Genomic DNA, 26,436 nt, shown 5'->3' with positions numbered 1-26,436 from the left:
TCTCTCCTCTCTCTCCACCCTGACACGCTGCTCTCTCTCCTCTCTCCCCACCCTGACACGCTGCTCTCTCCTCTCTCTCCACCCTGACACGCTGCTCTCTCTCCACCCTGGCACGCTGCTCTCTCTCCACCCTGGCACGCTGCTCTCTCTCCTCTCTCTCCACCCTGACACGCTGCTCTTTCCTCTCTCCCCACCCTGACAAGCTGCTCTCTCCTCTCTCTCCACCCTTACACGCTGCTCTCTCCTCTCTCTCCACCCTGACACGCTGCTCTCTCTCCTCTCTCTCCACCCTGACACGCTGCTCTCTCTTCTCTCTCTCCACCCTGACACGCTGCTCTCTCTCCTCTCTCCCCACCCTGACATGCTGCTCTCTCCTCTCTCCCCACCCTGACACGCTGCTCTCTCTCCTCTCTCCCCACCCTGACACACTGCTCTCTCCTCTTTCCCCACCCTGACACGCTGCTCTCTCCTCTCTCCACCCTGACACGCTGCTCTCTCCCCACCCTGACACGCTGCTCTCTCTCCTCTCTCCCCACCCTGACACGCTGCCCTCTCTCCTCTCTCTCCCCACCCTGACACGCTGCCCTCTCTCCTCTCTCTCCCCACCCTGACACGCTGCTCTCACCTCTCTCTCCACCCTGACACGCTGCTCTCTCTCCTCACCCTGACACGCTGCTCTCTCTCCTCACCCTGACACGCTGCTCTCTCTCTCCTCTCTCCCCACCCTGACACGCTGCTCTCTTCTCTCTCCCCACCCTGACACGCTTCTCTCTCTCCTCTCTCTCCCCTCCCTGACACGCTGCTCTCTCCTTTCTTCCCACCCTGACACGCTGCTCTCTCTCCTCTCTCCCCACCCTGACACGCTGCTCTCTCTCCTCTCTCCCCACCCTGACACGCTGCTCTCTCTCCTCTCTCCCCACCCGGACACGATGATCTCTACTCTCTCCCCACCCTGGCACGCTACTCTCTCTCCACCCTGATACGCTGCTCTCACCTCTCTCTCCACCCTGACACGCTGCTCTCTCTCCTCACCCTGACACGCTGCTCTCTCTCCTCTCTCCCCACCCTGACACGCTGCTCTCTTCTCTCTCCCCACCCTGACACGCTGCTCTCTTCTCTCTCCCCACCCTGACACGCTTCTCTCTCTCCTCTCTCTCCCCACCCTGACACGCTGCTCTCTCCTCTCTCCCCACCCTGACACGCTTCTCTCCTCTCTCTCCCCACCCTGCTCTCTCTCCTCACCCTGAAACGCTGCTCTCTCTCCCCACCCTGACACGCTGCTCTCTCCACCCTGACACGCTGCTCTCTCCACCCTGACACGCTGCTCTCTCCACCCTGACACGCTGCTCTCTTCACCCTGACACGCTGCTCTCTTCACCCTGACACGCTGCTCTCTTCACCCTGACACGCTGCTCTCTTCACCCTGACACGCTGCTCTCTTCACCCTGACACGCTGCTCTCTCCACCCTGACACGCTGCTCTCTCCTCTCTCTCCCCACCCTGACACGCTGCTCTCTCCTCTCTCTCCCCACCCTGACACGCTGCTCTCTCCTCTCTCTCCCCACCCTGACACGCTGCTCTCTCCCCACCCTGACACGCTGCTCTCTCCCCTCTCTCCCCCCACCCTGACACGCTGCTCTCTCCTCTCTCTCCCCACCCTGACACGCTGCTCTCTCCTCTCTCTCCACCCTGACACGCTGCTCTCTACTCTCTCCCCACCCTGACATGCTGCTCTCTCTCCTCTCCCCACCCTGGCACGCTGCTCTCTCTCCACCCTGATACGCTGCTCTCACCTCTCTCTCCACCCTGACACGCTGCTCTCTCTCCTCACCCTGACACGCTGCTCTCTCTCCTCTCTCCCCACCCTGACACGCTGCTCTCTTCTCTCTCCCCACCCTGACACGCTGCTCTCTTCTCTCTCCCCACCCTGACACGCTGCTCTCTTCTCTCTCCCCACCCTGACACGCTGCTCTCTCCTCTCTCCCCACCCTGACACGCTGCTCTCTTCTCTCTCCCCACCCTGACACGCTGCTCTCTCCTCTCTTCCCACCCTGACACGCTGCTCTCTCCCCACCCTGACACGCTTCACTCTCTCCTCTCTCTCCCCACCCTGACACGCTGCTCTCTCCTCTCTCCCCACCCTGACACGCTGCTCTCTCTCCTCTCTCTCCCCATCCTGCTCTCTCTCCTCACCCTGAAACGCTGCTCTCTCTCCCCACCCTGACACGCTGCTCTCTCTCCTCTCTCTTCACCCTGACACGCTGCTCTCTCTCCCCACCCTGACACGCTGCTCTCTCCTCTCTCTCCCCACCCTGACACGCTGCTCTCTCCTCTCTCCCCAACCTGACACGCTGCTCTCTCTCCTCACCCTGACACGCTGCTTTCTCTCCTCTCTCCCCACCCTGACACGCTGCTCTCTCCTCCCTCCCCACCCTGACACGCTGCTCTCTCCTCTCTCTCCCCACCCTGACACGCTGCTCTCTCTCTCCTCTCTCCCCACCCTGACACGCTGCTCTCTCTCCTCTCTCTCCCCACCCTGACACGCTGCTCTCTCTCCTCTCTCTCCCCACCCTGACACGCTGCTCTCTCTCTTCTCTTCCCACCCTGACACGCTGCTCTCTCTCCCCACCCTGACACGCTGCTCTCTCCTCTCTCTCCCCACCCTGACACGCTGCTCTCTCTCCCCACCCTGACACGCTGCTCTCTCACCTCTCTCCCCACCCTGACACGCTGCTCTCTCTCCTCTCTCCCCACCCTGACACGCTGCTCATTCCTCTCTCTCCACCCTGACGCTGCTCTCTCCTCTCTCTCCACCCTGACACGCTGCTCTCTCCTCTCTCTCTCCACCCTGACACGCTGCTCTCTCCTCTCTCTCTCCACCCTGACACGCTGCTCTCTCTCCTCTCTCTCCCCACCCTGACACGCTGCTCTCTCTCCTCTCTCCCCACCCTGACACGCTGCTCTCTCTCCACCCTGACACGCTGCTCTCTCCTCTCTCTCTCCCCCCCAACCTGACACGCTGCTCTCTCCTCTCTCTCCACCCTGACACCCTGCTCTCTCTCCTCTCTCCACCCTGACACGCTGCTCTCTCCTTTCTCCCCACCCTGACACGCTGCTCTCTCCTCTCTCTCCCCACCCTGACACGCTGCTCTCTCCTCTCTCTCCCCACCCTGACACGCTGCTCTCTCCTCTCTCTCTCCCCACCCTGACACGCTGCTCTCTCTCTTCTCTCCCCACCCTGACATGCTGCTTTCTCTCCTCTCTCCCCACCCTGACACGCTGCTCTCTCCTCTCTCCCCACCCTGACACGCTGCTCTCTCTCTCCACCCTGATACGCTGCTCTCTCTCTTTTCTCTCCACCCTGACACGCTGCTCTCTCCTCTCTCTCTCCACCCTGACACACTGCTCTCTCTCCCCTCTCCACCCTGATACACTGCTCTCTCCTCTCCCCACCCTGACACACTGCTCTCTCCTCTCTCTCCCCACCCTGACACGCTGCTCTCTCTCCTCTCTCCCCACCCTGACACGCTGCCCTCTCTCCTCTCTCTCCCCACCCTGACACGCTGCTCTCACCTCTCTCCTCACCCTGACACGCTGCTCTCTCTCCTCTCTCCTCACCCTGACACGCTGCTCTCTCTCCTCACCCTGACACGCTGCTCTCTGTCTCCTCTCTCCCCACCCTGACACGCTGCTCTCTCCTCTCTCTCCCCACCCTGACACGCTGCTCTCTCCTCTCTCTCCCCACCCTGACACGCTGCTCTCTCCTCTCTCTCCCCACCCTGACACGCTGCTCTCTCTCCTCTCTCTCTCCACCCTGACACGCTGCTCTCTCTCCTTTCTCTCTCCTCCCCGACACGCTGCTCTCTCTCCTCTCTCCCCACCCCGACATGCTGCTCTCTCTCCACCCAACACGCTGCTCTCTCCTATCTCTCTACCCTGACATGCTGCTTTCTCTCCTCTCTCTCCACCCTGACACACTGCTCTCTCTCCCCACCCTGACACGCTGCTCTCTCTCCTCTCTCTCCACCCTGACACGCTGCTCTCTCTCCTCTCTCCCCACCTTGCTCTCTCTCCCCACCCTGACACGCTGCTCTCTCTCCTCTCTCCCCACCCTGACACGCTGCTCTCTCTCCTCTCTCTCCATCCTGACACGCAGCTCTCTCTCCCCCCACCCTGACGCTGCTCTCTCCTCTCTCTCCACCCTGACACACTGCTCTCTCTCCACCCTGACACACTGCTCTCTCTCCTCTCTCCACCCTGACACGCTGCTCTCTCTCCTCTCTCTCCACCCTGACACGCTGCTCTCTCTCCTCTCTCTCCACCCTGACATGCTGCGCTCTCTCCTCTCTCTACCCACCCTGACACGCTGCACTCTCTCCTCTCTCTCCCCACCCTGAAACGCTGCTCTCTCTCCTCTCTCTCCACCCTGTCACGCTGCTCTCTCCTCTCCCTCTCCACCCTGACACGCTGCTCTCTCCTCTCTCCCCACCCTGATATGCTGCTCTCTCTCCTCTCTCTACCCACCCTGACACGCTGCTCTCTCTCCCCTCTCTACCCACCCTGACACGCTGCTCTCTCTCCTCTCTCCCCACCCTGACACGCTGCTCTCTCTCCTCTCTCTCCTCACCCTGCTTTCTCTCCTCTCTCTCCCCACCCTGCTCTCTCTCCCCACCTTGACACGCTGCTCTCTCTCCACCCTGACAGGCTGCTCTCTCTCCTCTCTCTCTCTCTCCACCCTGACACGCTGCTCTCTCTCCTCACCCTGACACGCTGCTCTCGCCTCTCTCCCCACCTTGACACGCTGCTCTCTCCTCTCCCCCCACCCTGACACGCTGCTCTCTCCTCTCTCTCCCCACCCTGACACGCTGCTCTCTCCTCTCTCTCCCCACCCTGACACGCTGCTCTCTCCTCTCTCTCCACCCTGACACGCTGCTCTTTCTCCACCCTGACACGCTGCTCTCTCTCCACCCTGGCACGCTGCTCTCTCTCCTCTCTCTCCACCCTGACACGCTGCTCTTTCCTCTCTCCCCACCCTGACAAGCTGCTCTCTCCTCTCTCTCCACCCTTACACGCTGCTCTCTCCTCTCTCTCCACCCTGACACGCTGCTCTCTCTCCTCTCTCTCCACCCTGACACGCTGCTCTCTCTCCTCTCTCCCCACCCTGACATGCTGCTCTCTCCTCTCTCCCCACCCTGACACGCTGCTCTCTCTCCTCTCTCCCCACCCTGACACACTACTCTCTCCTCTTTCCCCACCCTGACACGCTGCTCTCTCTCCTCTCTCCACCCTGACACGCTGCTCTCTCCCCACCCTGACACGCTGCTCTCTCTCCTCTCTCCCCACCCTGACACGCTGCTCTCTCTCCTCTCTCCCCACCCTGACACGCTGCCCTCTCTCCTCTCTCTCCCCACCCTGACACGCTGCTCTCACCTCTCTCTCCACCCTGACACGCTGCTCTCTCTCCTCTCTCCTCACCCTGACACGCTGCTCTCTCTCCACACCCTGACACGCTGCTCTCTGTCTCCTCTCTCCCCACCCTGACACGCTGCTCTCTTCTCTCTCCCCACCCTGACACGCTTCTCTCTCTCCTCTCTCTCCCCACCCTGACACGCTGCTCTCTCCTCTCTTCCCACCCTGACACGCTGCTCTCTCTCCTCTCTCTCCCCACCCTGACACGCTGCTCTCTCTCCTCTCTCTCCCCACCCTGACACGCTGCTCTCTCTCCTCTCTCCCCACCCGGACACGATGATCTCTACTCTCTCCCCACCCTGACACGCTGCTCTCTACTCTCTCCCCAACCTGACACACTGCTCTCTCTCCTCTCCCCACCCTGGCACGCTACTCTCTCTCCACCCTGATACGCTGCTCTCACCTCTCTCTCCACCCTGACACGCTGCTCTCTCTCCTCACCCGGACACGCTGCTCTCTCTCCTCTCTCCCCCACCCTGACACGCTGCTCTCTTCTCTCTCCCCCACCCTGACACGCTGCTCTCTTCTCTCTCCCCACCCTGACACGCTGCTCTCTTCTCTCTCCCCACCCTGACACGCTTCTCTCTCTCCTCTCTCTCCCCACCCTGACACGCTGCTCTCTCCTCTCTCCCCACCCTGACACGCTGCTCTCCTCTCTCTCCCCACCCTGCTCTCTCTCCCCACCCTGACACGCTGCTCTCTCTCCTCTCTCCCCACCCTGACACGCTGCTCTCTCTCCTCTCTCTCCATCCTGACACGCAGCTCTCTCTCCTCTCTCCCCCCACCCTGACGCTGCTCTCTCCTCTCTCTCCACCCTGACACACTGCTCTCTCTCCACCCTGACACACTGCTCTCTCTCCTCTCTCCACCCTGACACGCTGCTCTCTCTCCTCTTTCTCCACCCTGACACGCTGCTCTCTCTCCTCTCTCTCCTCTCTCTCCACCCTGACATGCTGCGCTCTCTCCTCTCTCTACCCACCCTGACACGCTGCACTCTCTCCTCTCTCTCCCCACCCTGAAACGCTGCTCTCTCTCCTCTCTCTCCACCCTGTCACGCTGCTCTCTCCTCTCCCTCTCCACCCTGACACGCTGCTCTCTCCTCTCTCCCCACCCTGATATGCTGCTCTCTCTCCTCTCTCTACCCACCCTGACACGCTGCTCTCTCTCCCCTCTCTACCCACCCTGACACGCTGCTCTCTCTCCTCTCTCCCCACCCTGACACGCTGCTCTCTCTCCTCTCTCTCCTCACCCTGCTTTCTCTCCTCTCTCTCCCCACCCTGCTCTCTCTCCCCACCTTGACACGCTGCTCTCTCTCCACCCTGACAGGCTGCTCTCTCTCCTCTCTCTCTCTCTCCACCCTGACACGCTGCTCTCTCTCCTCACCCTGACACGCTGCTCTCGCCTCTCTCCCCACCTTGACACGCTGCTCTCTCCTCTCCCCCCACCCTGACACGCTGCTCTCTCCTCTCTCTCCCCACCCTGACACGCTGCTCTCTCCTCTCTCTCCCCACCCTGACACGCTGCTCTCTCCTCTCTCTCCACCCTGACACGCTGCTCTTTCTCCACCCTGACACGCTGCTCTCTCTCCACCCTGGCACGCTGCTCTCTCTCCACCCTGACACGCTGCTCTCTCTCCTCTCTCTCCACCCTGACACGCTGCTCTTTCCTCTCTCCCCACCCTGACAAGCTGCTCTCTCCTCTCTCTCCACCCTTACACGCTGCTCTCTCCTCTCTCTCCACCCTGACACGCTGCTCTCTCTCCTCTCTCTCCACCCTGACACGCTGCTCTCTCTCCTCTCTCCCCACCCTGACATGCTGCTCTCTCCTCTCTCCCCACCCTGACACGCTGCTCTCTCTCCTCTCTCCCCACCCTGACACACTACTCTCTCCTCTTTCCCCACCCTGACACGCTGCTCTCTCTCCTCTCTCCACCCTGACACGCTGCTCTCTCCCCACCCTGACACGCTGCTCTCTCTCCTCTCTCCCCACCCTGACACGCTGCTCTCTCTCCTCTCTCCCCACCCTGACACGCTGCTCTCTCTCCTCTCTCCCCACCCTGACACGCTGCCCTCTCTCCTCTCTCTCCCCACCCTGACACGCTGCTCTCACCTCTCTCTCCACCCTGACACGCTGCTCTCTCTCCTCTCTCCTCACCCTGACACGCTGCTCTCTCTCCTCACCCTGACACGCTGCTCTCTGTCTCCTCTCTCCCCACCCTGACACGCTGCTCTCTTCTCTCTCCCCACCCTGACACGCTTCTCTCTCTCCTCTCTCTCCCCACCCTGACACGCTGCTCTCTCCTCTCTTCCCACCCTGACACGCTGCTCTCTCTCCTCTCTCTCCCCACCCTGACACGCTGCTCTCTCTCTCCTCTCTCTCCCCACCCTGACACGCTGCTCTCTCTCCTCTCTCCCCACCCGGACACGATGATCTCTACTCTCTCCCCACCCTGACACGCTGCTCTCTACTCTCTCCCCAACCTGACACACTGCTCTCTCTCCTCTCCCCACCCTGGCACGCTACTCTCTCTCCACCCTGATACGCTGCTCTCACCTCTCTCTCCACCCTGACACGCTGCTCTCTCTCCTCACCCGGACACGCTGCTCTCTCTCCTCTCTCCCCACCCTGACACGCTGCTCTCTTCTCTCTCCCCCACCCTGACACGCTGCTCTCTTCTCTCTCCCCACCCTGACACGCTGCTCTCTTCTCTCTCCCCACCCTGACACGCTGCTCTCTTCTCTCTCCCCACCCTGACACGCTTCTCTCTCTCCCCACCCTGACACGCTGCTCTCTCCTCTCTCCCCACCCTGACACGCTGCTCTCCTCTCTCTCCCCACCCTGCTCTCTCTCCTCACCCTGAAACGCTGCTCTCTCTCTCCACCCTGACACGCTGCTCTCTCCACCCTGACACGCTGCTCTCTCCACCCTGACACGCTGCTCTCTCCACCCTGACACGCTGCTCTCTCCACCCTGACACGCTGCTCTCTCCACCCTGACACGCTGCTCTCTCCACCCTGACACGCTGCTCTCTCCTCTCTCTCCACCCTGACACGCTGCTCTCTCCTCTCTCTCCACCCTGACACGCTGCTCTCTCCTCTCTCGCCACCCTGACACGCTGCTCTCTCTCCTCTCTCCCCACCCTGACACGCTGCTCTCTCCTCTCTCCCCACCCTGACACGCTGCTCTCTCCTCTCTCTCCCCACCCTGACACGCTGCTCTCTCCTCTCTCTCCCCACCCTGACATGCTGCTCTCTCCTCTCTCTCCCCACCCTGACACGCTGCTCTCTCCTCTCTCTCCCCACCCTGACACGCTGCTCTCTCCCCACCCTGACACACTGCTCTCTCCTCTCTCTCCCCACCCTGACACGCTGCTCTCTCCTCTCTCTCCCCACCCTGACACGCTGCTCTCTCCTCTCTCTCCACCCTGACACGCTGCTCTCTACTCTCTCCCCACCCTGACACGCTGCTCTCTCTCCTCTCCCCACCCTGGCACGCTGCTCTCTCTCTCCACCCTGATACGCTGCTCTCCCCTCTCTCCCCACCCTGACACGCTGCTCTCTCCTCTCTTCCCACCCTGACACGCTGCTCTCTCCCCACCCTGACACACTGCTCTCTCCTCTCTCCCCACCCTGACACGCTGCTCTCTCTCCTCTCTCTCCCCATCCTGCTCTCTCTCCTCACCCTGAAACGCTGCTCTCTCTCCCCACCCTGACACGCTGCTCTCTCTCCTCTCTCTTCACCCTGACACGCTGCTCTCTCTCCCCACCCTGACACGCTGCTCTCTCCTCTCTCTCCCCACCCTGACACGCTGCTCTCTCCTCTCTCCCCAACCTGACACGCTGCTCTCTCTCCTCACCCTGACACGCTGCTTTCTCTCCTCTCTCCCCACCCTGACACGCTGCTCTCTCCTCCCTCCCCACCCTGACACGCTGCTCTCTCCTCTCTCTCCCCACCCTGACACGCTGCTCTCTCTCCTCTCTCTCCCCACCCTGACACGCTGCTCTCTCTCCTCTCTCTCCCCACCCTGACACGCTGCTCTCTCTCCTCTCTCTCCCCACCCTGACATGCTGCTCTCTCTCTTCTCTTCCCACCCTGATACGCTGCTCTCTCTCCCCACCCTGACACGCTGCTCTCTCCTCTCTCTCCCCACCCTGACACGCTGCTCTCTCTCCCCACCCTGACACGCTGCTCTCTCACCTCTCTCCCCACCCTGACACGCTGCTCTCTCACCTCTCTCCCCACCCTGACACGCTGCTCTCTCTCCTCTCTCTCCACCCTGACACGCTGCTCATTCCTCTCTCCTCACCCTGACACGCTGCTCTCTCTCCTCACCCTGACACGCTGCTCTCTCCTCTCTCTCCACCCTGACACGCTGCTCTCTCCTCTCTCTCTCCACCCTGACACGCTGCTCTCTCTCCTCTCTCTCCCCACCCTGACACGCTGCTCTCTCTCCTCTCTCCCCACCCTGACACGCTGCTCTCTCTCCACCCTGACACGCTGCTCTCTCCTCTCTCTCTCCCCCCCCCACCCTGACACGCTGCTCTCTCCTCTCTCTCCACCCTGACACGCTGCTCTCTCCTCTCTCTCCACCCTGACACCCTGCTCTCTCTCCTCTCTCCACCCTGACACGCTGCTCTCTCCTTTCTCTCCACCCTGACACGCTGCTCTCTCCTCTCTCTCCCACCCTGACACGCTGCTCTCTCCTCTCTCTCTCCCCACCCTGACACGCTGCTCTCTCTCTTCTCTCCCCACCCTGACATGCTGCTTTCTCTCCTCTCTCCCCACCCTGACACGCTGCTCTCTCCTCTCTCCCCACCCTGACACGCTGCTCTCTCTCTCCACCCTGATACGCTGCTCTCTCTCCTCTCTCTCCACCCTGACACGCTGCTCTCTCATCTCTCTCCACCCTGACACACTGCTCTCTCTCCCATCTCCACCCTGATACACTGCTCTCTCCTCTCCCCACCCTGACACACTGCTCTCTCCTCTCTCTCCCCACCCTGACACGCTGCTCTCTCTCCTTTCTCTCTCCTCCCCGACACGCTGCTCTCTCTCCTCTCTCCCCACCCCGACATGCTGCTCTCTCTCCACCCAACACGCTGCTCTCTCCTATCTCTCTACCCTGACATGCTGCTCTCCTCTCTCTCCACCCTGACACACTGCTCTCTCTCCCCACCCTGACACGCTGCTCTCTCTCCTCTCTCTCCACCCTGACACACTGCTCTCTCTCCACCCTGACACGCTGCTCTCTCTCCTCTCTCCCCACCCTACTCTCTCTCCCCACCCTGACACGCTGCTCTCTCTCCTCTCTCCCCACCCTGACACGCTGCTCTCTCTCCTCTCTCTCCATCCTGACACGCAGCTCTCTCTCCTCTCTCCCCCCACCCTGACGCTGCTCTCTCCTCTCTCTCCACCCTGACACACTGCTCTCTCTCCACCCTGACACACTGCTCTCTCTCCTCTCTCCACCCTGACACGCTGCTCTCTCTCCTCTTTCTCCACCCTGACACGCTGCTCTCTCTCCTCTCTCTCCACCCTGACACGCTGCTCTCTCTCCTCTCTCTCCACCCTGACACGCTGCTCTCTCTCTACCCACCCTGACACGCTGCACTCTCTCCTCTCTCTCCCCACCCTGAAACGCTGCTCTCTCTCCTCTCTCCACCCTGTCACGCTGCTCTCTCCTCTCCCTCTCCACCCTGACACGCTGCTCTCTCTCCACCCTGATACGCTGCTCTCTCCTCACCCTAACACGCTGCTCTCTCTCCACCCTGACACGCTGCTCTCTCTCCTCTCTCTCTCCCCACCCTGACACGCTGCTCTCTCCTCTCTCCCCACCCTGACACGCTGCTCTCTCTCCACCCTGACACGCTGCTCTCTCCTCTCTCCCCACCCTGACACGCTGCTCTCTCTCCCCACCCTGACACGCTGCTCTCTCCTCTCTCCCCACCCTGACACGCTGCTCTCTCTCCTCTCTCTCCCCATCCTGCTCTCTCTCCTCACCCTGAAACGCTGCTCTCTCTCCCCACCCTGACACGCTGCTCTCTCTCCTCTCTCTTCACCCTGACACGCTGCTCTCTCTCCCCACCCTGACACGCTGCTCTCTCCTCTCTCTCCCCACCCTGACACGCTGCTCTCTCCTCTCTCCCCAACCTGACACGCTGCTCTCTCTCCTCACCCTGACACGCTGCTTTCTCTCCTCTCTCCCCACCCTGACACGCTGCTCTCTCCTCCCTCCCCACCCTGACACGCTGCTCTCTCCTCTCTCTCCCCACCCTGACACGCTGCTCTCTCTCCTCTCTCTCCCCACCCTGACACGCTGCTCTCTCTCCCCACCCTGACACGCTGCTCTCTCTCTTCTCTTCCCACCCTGACACGCTGCTCTCTCTCCCCACCCTGACACGCTGCTCTCTCCTCTCTCTCCCCACCCTGACACGCTGCTCTCTCTCCCCACCCTGACACGCTGCTCTCTCTCCTCTCTCCCCACCCTGACACGCTGCTCTCTCTCCTCTCTCCCCACCCTGACACGCTGCTCATTCCTCTCTCTCCACCCTGACACGCTGCTCTCTCTCCTCACCCTGACACGCTGCTCTCTCCTCTCTCTCCACCCTGACACGCTGCTCTCTCCTCTCTCTCTCCACCCTGACACGCTGCTCTCTCTCCTCTCTCTCCCCACCCTGACACGCTGCTCTCTCTCCTCTCTCCCCACCCTGACACGCTGCTCTCTCTCCACCCTGACACGCTGCTCTCTCCTCTCTCTCCACCCTGACACGCTGCTCTCTCCTCTCTCTCCACCCTGACACGCTGCTCTCTCCTCTCTCTCTCTCCACCCTGACACCCTGCTCTCTCTCCTCTCTCCACCCTGACACGCTGCTCTCTCCTTTCTCTCCACCCTGACACGCTGCTCTCTCCTCTCTCTCCCCACCCTGACACGCTGCTCTCTCCTCTCTCTCTCCCCACCCTGACACGCTGCTCTCTCTCTTCTCTCCCCACCCTGACATGCTGCTTTCTCTCCTCTCTCCCCACCCTGACACGCTGCTCTCTCCTCTCTCCCCACCCTGACACGCTGCTCTCTCTCTCCACCCTGATACGCTGCTCTCTCTCCTTTCTCTCCACCCTGACACGCTGCTCTCTCCTCTCTCTCCACCCTGACACACTGCTCTCTCTCCCCTCTCCACCCTGATACACTGCTCTCTCCTCTCCCCACCCTGACACGCTGCTCTCTCCTCTCTCTCCCCACCCTGACACGCTGCTCTCTCCTCTCTCAACCCACCCTGACACGCTGCTCTCTCTCCTCTCTCTCTCCACCCTGACACGCTGCTCTCTCTCCTTTCTCTCTCCTCCCCGACACGCTGCTCTCTCTCCTCTCTCCCCACCCCGACATGCTGCTCTCCCTCCACCCAACACGCTGCTCTCTCCTATCTCTCTACCCTGACATGCTGCTCTCTCTCCTCTCTCTCCACCCTGACACACTGCTCTCTCTCCCCACCCTGACACGCTGCTCTCTCTCCTCTCTCTCCACCCTGACACACTGCTCTCTCTCCACCCTGACACGCTGCTCTCTCTCCTCTCTCCCCACCCTGCTCTCTCCCCACCCTGACACGCTGCTCTCTCCTCTCTCCCCAACCTGACACGCTGCTCTCTCTCCTCACCCTGACACGCTGCTTTCTCTCCTCTCTCCCCACCCTGACACGCTGCTCTCTCCTCCCTCCCCACCCTGACACGCTGCTCTCTCCTCTCTCTCCCCACCCTGACACGCTGCTCTCTCTCCTCTCTCTCCCCACCCTGACACGCTGCTCTCTCTCCCCACCCTGACACGCTGCTCTCTCTCTTCTCTTCCCACCCTGACACGCTGCTCTCTCTCCCCACCCTGACACGCTGCTCTCTCCTCTCTCTCCCCACCCTGACACGCTGCTCTCTCTCCCCACCCTGACACGCTGCTCTCTCTCCTCTCTCCCCACCCTGACACGCTGCTCTCTCTCCTCTCTCCCCACCCTGACACGCTGCTCATTCCTCTCTCTCCACCCTGACACGCTGCTCTCTCTCCTCACCCTGACACGCTGCTCTCTCCTCTCTCTCCACCCTGACACGCTGCTCTCTCCTCTCTCTCTCCACCCTGACACGCTGCTCTCTCTCCTCTCTCTCCCCACCCTGACACGCTGCTCTCTCTCCTCTCTCCCCACCCTGACACGCTGCTCTCTCTCCACCCTGACACGCTGCTCTCTCCTCTCTCTCCACCCTGACACGCTGCTCTCTCCTCTCTCTCCACCCTGACACGCTGCTCTCTCCTCTCTCTCTCTCCACCCTGACACCCTGCTCTCTCTCCTCTCTCCACCCTGACACGCTGCTCTCTCCTTTCTCTCCACCCTGACACGCTGCTCTCTCCTCTCTCTCCCCACCCTGACACGCTGCTCTCTCCTCTCTCTCTCCCCACCCTGACACGCTGCTCTCTCTCTTCTCTCCCCACCCTGACATGCTGCTTTCTCTCCTCTCTCCCCACCCTGACACGCTGCTCTCTCCTCTCTCCCCACCCTGACACGCTGCTCTCTCTCTCCACCCTGATACGCTGCTCTCTCTCCTTTCTCTCCACCCTGACACGCTGCTCTCTCCTCTCTCTCCACCCTGACACACTGCTCTCTCTCCCCTCTCCACCCTGATACACTGCTCTCTCCTCTCCCCACCCTGACACGCTGCTCTCTCCTCTCTCTCCCCACCCTGACACGCTGCTCTCTCCTCTCTCAACCCACCCTGACACGCTGCTCTCTCTCCTCTCTCTCTCCACCCTGACACGCTGCTCTCTCTCCTTTCTCTCTCCTCCCCGACACGCTGCTCTCTCTCCTCTCTCCCCACCCCGACATGCTGCTCTCCCTCCACCCAACACGCTGCTCTCTCCTATCTCTCTACCCTGACATGCTGCTCTCTCTCCTCTCTCTCCACCCTGACACACTGCTCTCTCTCCCCACCCTGACACGCTGCTCTCTCTCCTCTCTCTCCACCCTGACACACTGCTCTCTCTCCACCCTGACACGCTGCTCTCTCTCCTCTCTCCCCACCCTGCTCTCTCTCCACCCTGACACACTGCTCTCTCTCCTCTCTCCACCCTGACACGCTGCTCTCTCTCCTCTTTCTCCACCCTGACACGCTGCTCTCTCTCCTCTCTCTCCACCCTGACACGCTGCTCTCTCTCCTCTCTCTCCACCCTGACACGCTGCTCTCTCTCCTCTCTCTACCCACCCTGACACGCTGCACTCTCTCCTCTCTCTCCCCACCCTGAAACGCTGCTCTCTCTCCTCTCTCTCCACCCTGTCACGCTGCTCTCTCCTCTCCCTCTCCACCCTGACACGCTGCTCTCCTCTCTCCCCACCCTGATATGCTGCTCTCTCTCCTCTCTCTACCCACCCTGACACGCTGCTCTCTCTCCCCTCTCTACCCACCCTGACACGCTGCTCTCTCTCCTCTCTCCCCACCCTGACACGCTGCTCTCTCTCCTCTCTCTCCTCACCCTGCTCTCTCTCCTCTCTCTCCCCACCCTGACACGCTGCTTTCTCTCCTCTCTCTCCCCACCCTGCTCTCTCTCCCCACCTTGACACGCTGCTCTCTCTCCACCCTGACAGGCTGCTCTCTCTCCTCTCTCCACCCTGACACGCTGCTCTCTCTCCTCACCCTGACACGCTGCTCTCTCCTCTCTCCCCACCTTGACACGCTGCTCTCTCCTCTCCCCCCACCCTGACACGCTGCTCTCTCCTCTCTCCCCACCCTGACACGCTCCTCTCTCTCCTCTCTCTCCACCCTGACACGCAGCTCTCTCCCCACCCTGACACGCTGCCCTCTCTCCTCTCTCTCCCCACCCTGACATGCTGCCCTCTCTCTCCACCCTGACACGCTGTTCTCTCTCCACCCTGACACGCTGTTCTCTCTCCTCTCTCTCCACCCTGACATGCTGCTCTCTCCTCTCTCACCACCCTGACACGCTGCTCTCTCTCACCTCTCTCCACGCTGCTCTCTCCTCTCTCTCCCCACCCTGACACGCTGCTCTCTCCTCTCTCCCCACCCTGACACGCTGCTCTCTCTTCCATCTCTCCACCCTGACACGCTGCTCTTTCTCCTCTCTCCCCACCCTGACATGCTGCTCCTCAAGGGAATCTGAGTCTTCTTCCTCTGTTTCTCCACCCTCCTTTGGGGCTGAAACTAGAGGGGCTTCTGCTGGCTGTTTGGGGGTCTCTATGTTAGACAGCATGTATTTAATCGTGGGATAGTGAGGTACCTGGCGCTGCCCTAATATAATTATAATTACGGGTAATATATCATATATATGGGGTTAGTTCATATATATACATACATAAGGTGCAGTGTATAAACCAATAAATTATGCAAGTAATCAGTTAATCCAAAAACAATGTTATTAAAGTGACTTAGTGCAGGAAATCAGTGCGCATAATTTTCATAAAGTATACGTGCGCATGTGCAGCAGTGATAGGTTGCACCAAATAGTGCTAGCAGTGATATCTCAAAGCAATAGTAAAAAATTATAAAAATGGTATAAAATTCATAAACTGCTAGTTAATATCGGTTATAAGTGAAATATATCAGATAATAAATAATGGACGGTGTAAAAATTTGTAAAAGATTTAAAAAAAATAGAAGTGATAAAAATTAGCTGTGACAAGAAAAAAATGTATGACATATATGGTAGAAAATATATAGATCTCTGGCGGTAAAAAGTTCAATCGTTTGGGTGAATAAAAATTAAGTTCATATAAAGTCCATATGAAAGTGCAAATGAGGGTGGGCTATTGCGGTATTCGGCTCCGTGGGTGCTTTCCGTGGTGCTCCGGGTATAAGGGTGCCGAGTGTGGAAATAGTGCTCCCTTAGTCCCAACTCTGCCCGCACTCACCAGAAATTATCACCCCTACAGGGGTAATCAGCGTGTAAGACCTGAATCTGTTCCCTGGTCCAGGATGGTCCCATAGGCTGATCCCTTTTCAGTAGCCGTATAGACCGTATGTATTATATGCCCCTCATGCTCATAAACCGTGGGTCCAGGGTTATAAATTGGAGGCAGAGCACTGTCAGCAGCCAGGTCCAAAAGAGGAAGTTCCACACACTAGGAGCAGAGTCAGACAAACAACGTGGTTGGTTGCTAGCCGGGAGGTGTGGCAGCAACAAGCCCAGGACTGCAAGAGCTAGCTCTTCTCTCTATTATATTAGGGCAGCGCCAGGTACCTCACTATCCCCACATTTATCTAATATCGACCATTTGTCTATATTTTAGAGGTAGGCAGCAGCCATCTTCAGGAAATCTAGAAATAGATCGTTTTCTCCATAGCGCGGATATTACTGTGAACCATGGATTTAATCGCGTTCATTTCCTTCTGGACTCCTGCGATTAAATCCTTACATGCCCCTGTTGAATCCTTATAGACCAATTTGTCTATGCAGGGTTTACAGAAGGGTTTACTCCAAACCTCCTTAAATTGAGAGGCACAGGCCGGGCATCTTTTCCTCCCTGCCGGTTTCTCTGTGTCTTTGGGCTGAGCCTGAAGATGAGAAGAGGGGGAAAAGAAAAAGGTCAGACCCCAAACAGAAAAAAAGGAGGGGGGATACACCTACTTAACAGACACCTCCTCCCCCTGCCAGAGAAGCTAAGCCAGAGTTCCTAGGCTCTTTAGCCTGGGCTCAGCTTGGGGGGGGGGGGGGGGGCGAGAAAAACAAGCAGGAAGATCCACAGCATTCTGAGGAGCCCCTAGACTCACTCCCCCCTCCCCCAGCCTAGTAGGTAGCCTACCCCTGTGACACCTACCAGAGCTGGGGTGGCGCCACCACCGTGTCCTGCAGTCTCCATGAGAGAGGCTTCTTCCTCCTGTAACATTACGCCGCTGCGTCTTGAACAGGGAAGCCCAGCAGTTGTTCAGAGCAGTTCAGCGAATTAAATAAACCACCATGGTTCCGACGCCATCACCGCTGTGAGAGCCAGAACCGGAAGTGATGAGCCAGAAGCCCCGCCCTTCTCTGTGCGCTCCAAAGGCCGGAACTCAAGGCCTGCACATGCACCCGCTGCCCCTGTATCCGGAAGCCGGACCAGCGAGGAGGACTCCTCACCGTTGCGGGCAGCAGACCTAGCCCTCCACCGCCGATCGCCTCCATGGTCCTCTGACCAGGACAGGTATCAGCAGAGCTCCACACCTGCCTCCTCCTCCGGGAGGAAACACAAAAGACTGGGGAAGACGGTGGATGTTCGCCCCTTTATTCACCTGATCCTTTGTGTTTCCTGTCTCTGGAGGTGGAGCCTATATCTCCTGTGCTGTCCTGGACAGACGACTGGAGAAAGCTGACTGGTGGAGATGGAGGCAACGGTGACTCTGGAAAAACAGTGTCCATGAGTACAGAGGAACTTGCCCGGGGGCCTGCCCAGGAAGGGGACCACTCCAGAGGATAGAGTCAGTGGACAGGTGTCAGCACACACAGAGAAAGGGGGTGTCGAGTTTAGAACCCTGAGGAGAATTTCAAGCAGGAACAATTAAAATATCTTCACTTCAGTGGCAGAGTGAAGCAGCAGCCTTGCCGCATCCTAAAGTCAGTTGTCCTCAATACTGTGAATAGTTATTAGTTGGAGTATCCCACTCATCCCTTCTCCTATCCAAGTTCTAAATAAAACTACAAAACAACATCCCCTGGACTGATTATTGACTGAGCCAAGAAATTAGTGATACGTTTCTGCAACCAGTTGCTAAGGGTAACCCAGAAAGTGTTATATCCAGCAGTCCTCTAGGGGGCAGTGCTACAATATTATTTGTGGATCTATATCTCATTACAGATTATACAACCCCCTCGAGTCAAGTTCCTGGAGAAGCAGTGTATCTGCGAAACATGTACAGAACGATTGGATCTGGTCTGGGGATCCCCCCTTTTGGGGAGACTTCACAGCTGACACCCAATCCATAAGAGGAGGTGTTGTACGTTGTATTTTCCTAGTCCTTGTACTGGACCGTATCTGGATGTTTGTGATGTATTTTTATACAATAATTTTTTTTTGTGTGTTGCCCTTCAAGGGGATTTTTTTTTTTTTACTCATGTATATATAATAAACTTTTGTATTTTTTTTTTTTTTATTGTTCAATGTTTTTTATTGAAAATTTTCAGTACAACATACAAAGAATGCAAAAAACATTGCAAAGAAATATTGTTCCAAGTAAAGAATGACATTGAACAGCCAACCGCAGCGAATCTGCGTCAATAACAACCAGACATAAATAGCAAAACATGGGGTCATCATAATAACAGCAGTAGGTGTCAATTAGTCATCAACTAGATCTAGGCTTAAATTCAGGGTAGAGCAGGCGTATGTAAATGGTGGTACCATTGTAACCAGGGTTGCCACAAGGAGAGGGACTTTTGATAGTTCCCTCCGCTCGAGGCAAACATCTGTTCATACATACTGTGGGTGTGCACCATGTCTAGGACTTCGTGGATTGAGGGGGGTTGCGTCCGTTTCCAATTCCTTGTAATGGACAATCTAGCTGCCAAAAGAACATGGGTGACGATGTGTCTAAGAGCAGGGGAAAATGTTTGTATGGTGATATTAAGCAAGGCGAGAGCCGCGGTGGGTGTTAACACGGATTTCGTGATTTCTGTGATCGTATGAAAGACATCTTGCCAGTATGTACGGAGAGACGGGCAGTCCCATAGAATGTGGTAAATGTTGCCCAGGTGCCCGCAGTTCCTCCAACATAGTGGAGAAGAGTGCCCATAGAATTTCGCCAATTTGGTAGGTGTTAGGTGCCAGCGAAGTGTGATTTTAATTGTTTGCTCCCATAAAGCCGAGCATTTGGCGTGTTTATATGCATGCCTCAGTGCTGTTTGCCATTGAGCTGTAGTAAACGATTGGTGGAGATCCGCCTCCCATTGAAGAAGAGGACGCGACTTGGTAAACGTGGATTTGTCTTGTAAGGCCTGGTATATCAGTGATATGCCTCTAGAGGCAGCAGACGGGTTGAGTAGGAAATGCCATACAGTGCTTGGTAGTCTGTAACATGGGGTCGGTAAGGTAGAGAGAAGATGCTTAAGTCTGATATAGGAAAAGAGTTCAGAGGCAGGAAGATGGTATGTGTGTTGAAGGGACGAAAAGGGTTTTAACTTCGTATTGTGGAACAAATGTTGTATTGTCAGTATGCCCCGTGTCTTCCAAGCTGTGAGGGAAAACTTTTGTATTTTTATAATACTTTCTCATTGTGAGTTCATACGGCACCATGACAGTCCTCAGTGCCTTCAGTTTGCTAGTTTATTGTTAACCACTTGCCGACTGCCGCACGACTATTTACTGCGGCAGTCAGCCTCTCCTGGGCAAAGTGACGTAGTACTACGTTGCTCGCCCACGAGCCTGTAGGGTAGGCCCCACTCGTTCCCTGCCTAGCCAGTGTGTGTGACCGGCGGCTCCGATGGCCACCGGCCACTCGCGATCTCCCACAGGAGAGGGAGAAAGACAGACGGCTGATGTAAACACAACCGTCTGTCATTCTCCCTGAAGTAATGACAAAGGCTATGTGATCCTGCTATATAGGATCGTATGTCTCTGTGATGACTTCACAAGCCACGCCCCCTAACAGTTAGAATCACGCCCCTAGGGACACACTTAACCCCTTGATCACCAATAAAGTAAACCCCCCTCCCTGCCAGTGTCATTTTTACAGTAACAGTGCATATGTATAGCACTGATTACTGTAGTAATGTCACTGGTACCCCCAAAAGTGTCAAAAATGTCAGTCAGGGGTCCGATCTGTCCGCCGCAATGTCGCAGTCCCGCAAAAAAAAAAAAAAATAGCAGATCGCCACCATTACTAGTTAAAAAAAAAAAAAACTATAAAAATGACATAAATCTTTCCCGTAGTTAGTAAACGCAATAACTTTTGCGCAAACCAATCAAAATACGCTTATTGCGATTTTTTTTTTTTTTACCAAAAATATGTAGCAGAAAACAAATTGCCTCAAAATGTTAAAAAAAATTGATTTTTCAATTTTTTTTGAGAATTTCATATAAAAAAATGTGAAAAATATTATTTTTTTCAAAATTGTCGCTCTTTTTTTTGTTTATAGAGCAAAAAATAAAAAAATCGCAGAGGTGAGCAAATACCACCAAAAGAAAGCTCTGTTCGTGGATAAAAAGGACGTCATTTTCATTTGGGTACAGCGTCGCACGACAGTGCAATTGCCCATTAAAGTCACGCAGTGCTGAATCGCAAAATAGGCCCTGGTCTTTGAGCAGCCAAATCTTCTGGGGCTTAAGTGGTTAAAGCCCAAATGTGGTATTTTCAAATGAAATAAATGGTTGGTGTTATTGACTTGTGTTCTTCACAGTTTAATGTACCCATAAGAGTATGATCTCAGGTTAGGTATGAAGCCATACCTGATGAAGGACAATAGGTGACATTATGGCCACTAGATGGAGTCAATGTTCATAGGAAATAAAATATGGCCAAAACCCATCACAGCTGGGTAAATGCTGCTCATATTCATTCAACTATTTTTGTGTTTGTGAAAGGTTACACCACAAAATGTACTCAGCCAATGAGAGGTACGGACTCCATTTTTATTTTTCTCCTGCTATCAATGACCAACACGGGACATCCATGTCTCTGGTGATCTCCGATCTCCTTATGAAGTGTTTCTTACATGATGAAGATCAGCCATGGAGTATATCTGAGGTGTATATCAGGGTGTGCTTCTTCCCCACATGTCCACCAACATTCATATAGAAGACATTTCCCGCACTCAAGGCACTAATACACCTCCAGGGTTGTGTGGGATCCCTGATGTACAGGAAGACAGGACTTCAGTGAGGAACAATTCCCTCACTCAGGACAGGGATATGGCTTCTCCCCCGAGTGAGATCTCTGATGTCTGTAAAGACTGGACTTCTGTGAAAAACATTTCCCACACTCAGGACAGGAATACGGCTTCTCCCCTGTGTGAGATCTCTGATGTGTGTAAAGATCGGACTTCTGTGAAAAACATTTCCCACACTCAGGACAGGAATACGGCTTCTCCCCCGTGTGAGATCTCTGATACGTGTGAAGTTCTGATTTTGACTAGAAAATTTTCCTGCACTCAGGACAGACATACAGTTTTCCCCCCCTTGTGAGACTTTAATGTGTAAGAAGTACAGTTTTTAGTACAAAACATTTTCCGCACTTGAAAAAGGAGTATGACTTTTTCCCTGTGTGACACATCTGATGTGTGATAAGTTCTGATTTTCATAAAAAAAAACCTTTCCCACACCTAGGACCGGAATGCAACTTCTAACCTGTGTGCAATCTCTGATGAATATTACGTCTGGACTTTTCCGAAAAACACTTCCCGCACACAGGACAGGAAAATGGCTTCTCCCCTGTGTGAAATCTCTGATGCTTTTCAAGATTGGCCTTCTGTGAAAAACATTTCCCACACTCAGGACAGGAATGTGGCTTCTCACCTGTGTGAGATCTTTTATGCACCCTAAGTGTGGAGCGAACACGGAACCACTTCCCGCACTCATCACAGGGATACGGCTTCTCCCCTGTGTGACACCTCTCATGGTCGGCAACTTCTGATTTTCTTCTAAAACATTTCCCACACTCAAAACAGGAATACGGCTTCTCTCCTGTGTGAGTCTTCTGATGTTTGAAAAGATCAGACTTTTGTGAAAAACATTTCCCGCACTCAGGGCAAGAATGTGGCTTCTCTCCTGTGTGAGTTATTTTATGCACATTAAGACTGCATTTAAAACGGAAACACTTCCCGCACTCAGCACAGGAAAAGCTCTTATCTGTTGGAAGGACGGCACCGTCCCTCACGGTCTGAGGTTCCTCAGGATAAGAGGAATACGATGGTCTGGCACCATCCCTCACAGTCTGAGGTTCCTCAGGATAAGAGGAATACGATGGTCCGGCACTGTCCCTCACAGTCTGAGGTTCCTCAGGATAAGAGGAATACGATGGTCCGGCACCGTCCCTCACAGTCTGAGGTTCCTCAGGATAAGAGGAATACAATGGTCCGGCACCGTCCCTCACAGTCTGAGGTTCCTCAGGATAAGAGGAATACGATGATCTGGCACTGTCCCTCACAGTCTGAGGTTCCTCAGGATAAGAGGAATACGATGATCCGGCACCGTCCCTCACAGTCTGAGGTTCCTCAGGATAAGAGGAATACGATGATCTGGCACTGTCCCTCACAGTCTGAGGTTCCTCAGGATAAGAGGAATACGATGATCCGGCACCGTCCCTCACAGTCTGAGGTTCCTCAGGATAAGAGGAATACAATGGTCCCGCACTGTCCCTCACAGTCTGAGGTTCCTCGGGATAAGAGGAATATGATGGTCCGGCACTGTCCCTCACAGTCTGAGGTTCCTCAGGATAAGAGGAATACGATGATCTGGCACTGTCCCTCACAGTCTGAGGTTCCTCAGGATAAGAGGAATACGATGGTCCATCTACACTGTGTGGTGCCGGATGGACATTTGAGGTAGCCGGGTTTTCTCCTGGACTATACTGTGTGATGTCCTCATCTTCTACTTTACAGTGTGGAGACAAAGTGAGAGAATCCTCTGAGGTTTTCCTCATCTCCCGTCCATCTACTAAAAAAGAAATACAAAGATTATTACTAGACATCAGCAGATTGGTTCCCCTAAGCCAGGACTCCGCCCACATCAGGCAGCTTTCTCTCTGAGGATCTTACAATTCCCCCCTCAAGGTAACTAGTAAATGGGTCCTCTGATCTCCTACCAGTTCATTTCTTTATTCATGGACCTTAGTCAGAGAGTGAGGAAACAACGAGAACTGTCTTTTATGGGAGTGACAGTGATGAGGGGTTTATAGGACGAGTGTCCCCTCCCCCTCTATCACTCATTGCCATCTTCCCAACACAAGAAGTCCTGCACTTCCTTATTTAGTCCATGATTTAGTCATGAATAACAGCGGGGCTGAGTCCCACCAGAGGTCAGAGAGTGAGGATGGGGGGAGAACAACCAAGATGAAGACTGGACTGATCCTGAAGACCACCATTGGGTTACTGACTCCTCCCTCATTATCACTTTCTGTTTAAGGTTCCAAAGTTGGAGGATGTTATCACATTATTATCAACATGTAAAAGTCTGTCCTCCAATCAGATCATCAGATATAAAATGTCCAGCTGGTAGGAAATGGGAGTAACAAAAGAGAATCCATATTATGTGTATATATAGCAGTGGGTAGAGGGGAGAGAGCAGAAGTCAGGAGTATGTAATGTACAACATAGAGTATATAGTGCATGGATCAGGAGTAAGTAATGTACAACATAGAGTATATAGTGCAGGGGTTAGGAGTATATAATGTACAACATAGAGTATATAGCGCAGGGATCAGGAGTATGTAATGTACAGCATAGAGTATATAGTGCAGGGGTCGGGAGTGTATAATGTACAACAGAGTATATAGTGCAGGGGTCAGGAGTACGTAATGTACAACATAGAGTATATAGTGCAGGGGTCAGGACTCATAATATTGGTATTCAGTAGAAGCTTCAATGTTTACATGAGACAAGTTGCAGAGGTCCCACACCACTGCCTCCCATCTCCTGAGACTGCTCTCAGTGATTTGGATGTGAGACTATACAGACATATCCCTCCACCCGGCACAGCCAGCAAATAACAGAACAAGTAACCCTGGGAGGATTGTTCTGTCAGAGATCTTACTAGACCCGAGCATGAGGAAAACTCAAAGCACATACCCCAGGTGCCTAGGTCTGGTAACACCTATAGGGAAAGCCAAGATTTTGCTGCCAGCTGAACCCCAGAATCTCCATAAATCCAGTCTAGAGACATAAATTGTGTCTGCAGCACAGAGAAGGAAGATTATCCGAGAGAAATACAGGAATACAGGACGGGAAACAGAGTTCAGGAAAGTGACCAGGGGATTACAGGCTGATATCATCCAGTCTCCGTCATACTCTGGACCAATCAGTGAGCAGTATGGGTGGAGGAATGTATTTAGTGTTAATGACCCACCTGTGCTGATCTCTGTAGGAGTGTCCTCCTCTATAAATGTCCCCGTTATTCCATCCTCCTCCATAGACTGCTGATCATCCCTCACATACGTCTCTTCTTCTTCTGCTTTAACCTCAAATTCTATATCAATTGGATCTCCACTCTAAACCAAGAAAATGAGAGAGAATATAATCTGTAAAATATAAGCTTTATTATTGCGACTTCACATAAAAAATCCACACATTTTCTACACAAGTCCATGTTCTGGATGCTCCGTCCCACCAACCTTGTAACAGTGAGGGATGGTGTGACCTTCCCGTGTGGAATCCCGGGAATACAGAGGACGGGGACATCTCTCTGGTGGGTTCCTGGTATTAGGTGGCTCCATCATATCCTTGTGTCCTTCTGAAAACTCCTCCATCACTCCATACTCCTCATCCTCCTCTTTATACTCTTCTATAACAACAATATTATAATCCCCGAGGATTCCACTCTGAATATATAATAAAACATTCATTGAAAAAAAAAAAAGCTGTGTATAAATCAGAACTGACAATAAAGTCAATCCTCTACCTGATGATGGTGAGGGATGGTGTGACCTTCCTGTGTGGAATCCCGGGAATACAGAGGACGGGGACATCTCTCTGCTGGGTTCGCATTACTGGATCCATCTGTAGGAAACACACACACTGACTGAATACATTGTTTCTATGTGTTTATCAGATGATGGGGGATCTGGGTGGACCCTCCGTACTGCTCTCTCCTTTACAATAAAGTCTCCTCTTACCCGGTGATGTGAGGGGCGGCTGATTCTCCATCATGACGTCCTTGTAGAGATCCTTGTGTCCTTCTAAATACTCCCACTCCTCCATGGAGAAATAGACAGTGACATCCTGACACCTTATAGGAACCTGACACACACAATGATACAGTCACCATCCAGACACATCCCTTGTCTGTTACTGGATAATGTCCCAGAATTCCCAGCACCGCTCACCTCTCCTGTCAGCAGCTCCATCATCTTCTTGGTGACTTCTAGAATCTTCTGCATGTTGTGTCTCTCAGGTTTTTGGGAGTCACATGGAGGCACTGTGATGGTCATATGATCACCTGACTTCAGAAGAGGAAATCTCTGTATTGAGGAAGCAATAGGAATATCATGTTAGAATCCCAGTATCCTCCTCACCTCTTCGGTCAGGTCTGTGTTTTATTAATAGAGATACGAGTGATGTCATGTGACCTCCCAGAATCCTCCTCACCTCTCTGGTCAGGTCTGTGTTTTATTAATAGAGATAAGAGTGATGTCATGTGACCTCCCAGAATCCTCCTCACCTCTCCGGTCAGCAGGTAGATGATCTCCAGGGTGAGGTTTAGTATATTCTCAGTCATGTGACTCCGGTCCTCCTCCATCCTCATTTGATCTATACAGGTCTCCTTGTAGACGGATAACTTTGGGAAATGAAAGTAAGAATTATTTGGATGGTATTGGTCACACAATAATAGTATGTTGTACATTAAAGAACTATTGCCCCATGGGAAAACATTCGGTTTGGGCTGTTTAGTTTTTGGAGGTGAGCCCTGTGTGGGAGATCAGTGGAGGTGAGCCCTGTGTGTGTGAGATCGGTGGAGGTGAGCCCTGTGTGTGTGTGAGATCGGTGGAGGTGAGCCCTGCGTGTGTGTGTGAGATCGGTGGAGGTGAGCCCTGTGTGTGTGGGAGATCGGTGGAGGTGAGCCCTGTGTGTGGGAGATCGGTGGAGATGAGCCCTCTGTGTCTGAGATCGGTGGAGGTAAGCCCTGTGTGTGTGAGATCGGTGAAGGTGAGCCCTGTGTGTGTGAGAGATCGGTGGAGGTGAACCCTGTGTGTGGGAGATTGCTGGAGGTGAGCCCAGGGTGTGAGATTGGTGGCGGTGAGCCCTGGGTGTGAGATCGGTGGAGGTGAGCCCTGTGTGTGTGAGATCGGTGGAGGTGAGCCCTGTGT

The 26,436-nt window shown here is 55.0% G+C and overlaps 2 protein-coding genes across 2 annotated transcripts in view; one reads left to right on the top strand and one right to left on the bottom strand.

The window, feature by feature from the left end:
- Positions 1 to 26,436, top strand: part of LOC309550245 (uncharacterized protein) — a gene marked incomplete at its 3' end in the record, with an annotated part of 2,091,994 nt that overhangs the window by 236,168 nt on the left and 1,829,390 nt on the right.
- On the bottom strand, positions 21,760 to 25,898 carry LOC309548874 (uncharacterized protein; the record flags this gene model as incomplete). Its single annotated transcript, XM_082248804.1, has 6 exons — positions 25,791 to 25,898; positions 25,456 to 25,590; positions 25,246 to 25,369; positions 25,084 to 25,129; positions 21,955 to 22,057; positions 21,760 to 21,885 (listed from the first exon to the last, which is right to left on the bottom strand). Exons 1-6 carry the CDS (start codon positions 25,872 to 25,874, stop codon positions 21,760 to 21,762), a joined length of 618 nt encoding a protein of 205 aa, XP_082104930.1. The 5' UTR covers positions 25,875 to 25,898.

Source organism: Pelophylax lessonae (assembly GCF_965119305.1).
Source record: "Pelophylax lessonae genome assembly, chromosome: 3".
Taxonomy (NCBI): Eukaryota; Metazoa; Chordata; class Amphibia; order Anura; family Ranidae; genus Pelophylax; species Pelophylax lessonae.
This window is presented reverse-complemented; position numbering and strand designations above follow the sequence as displayed.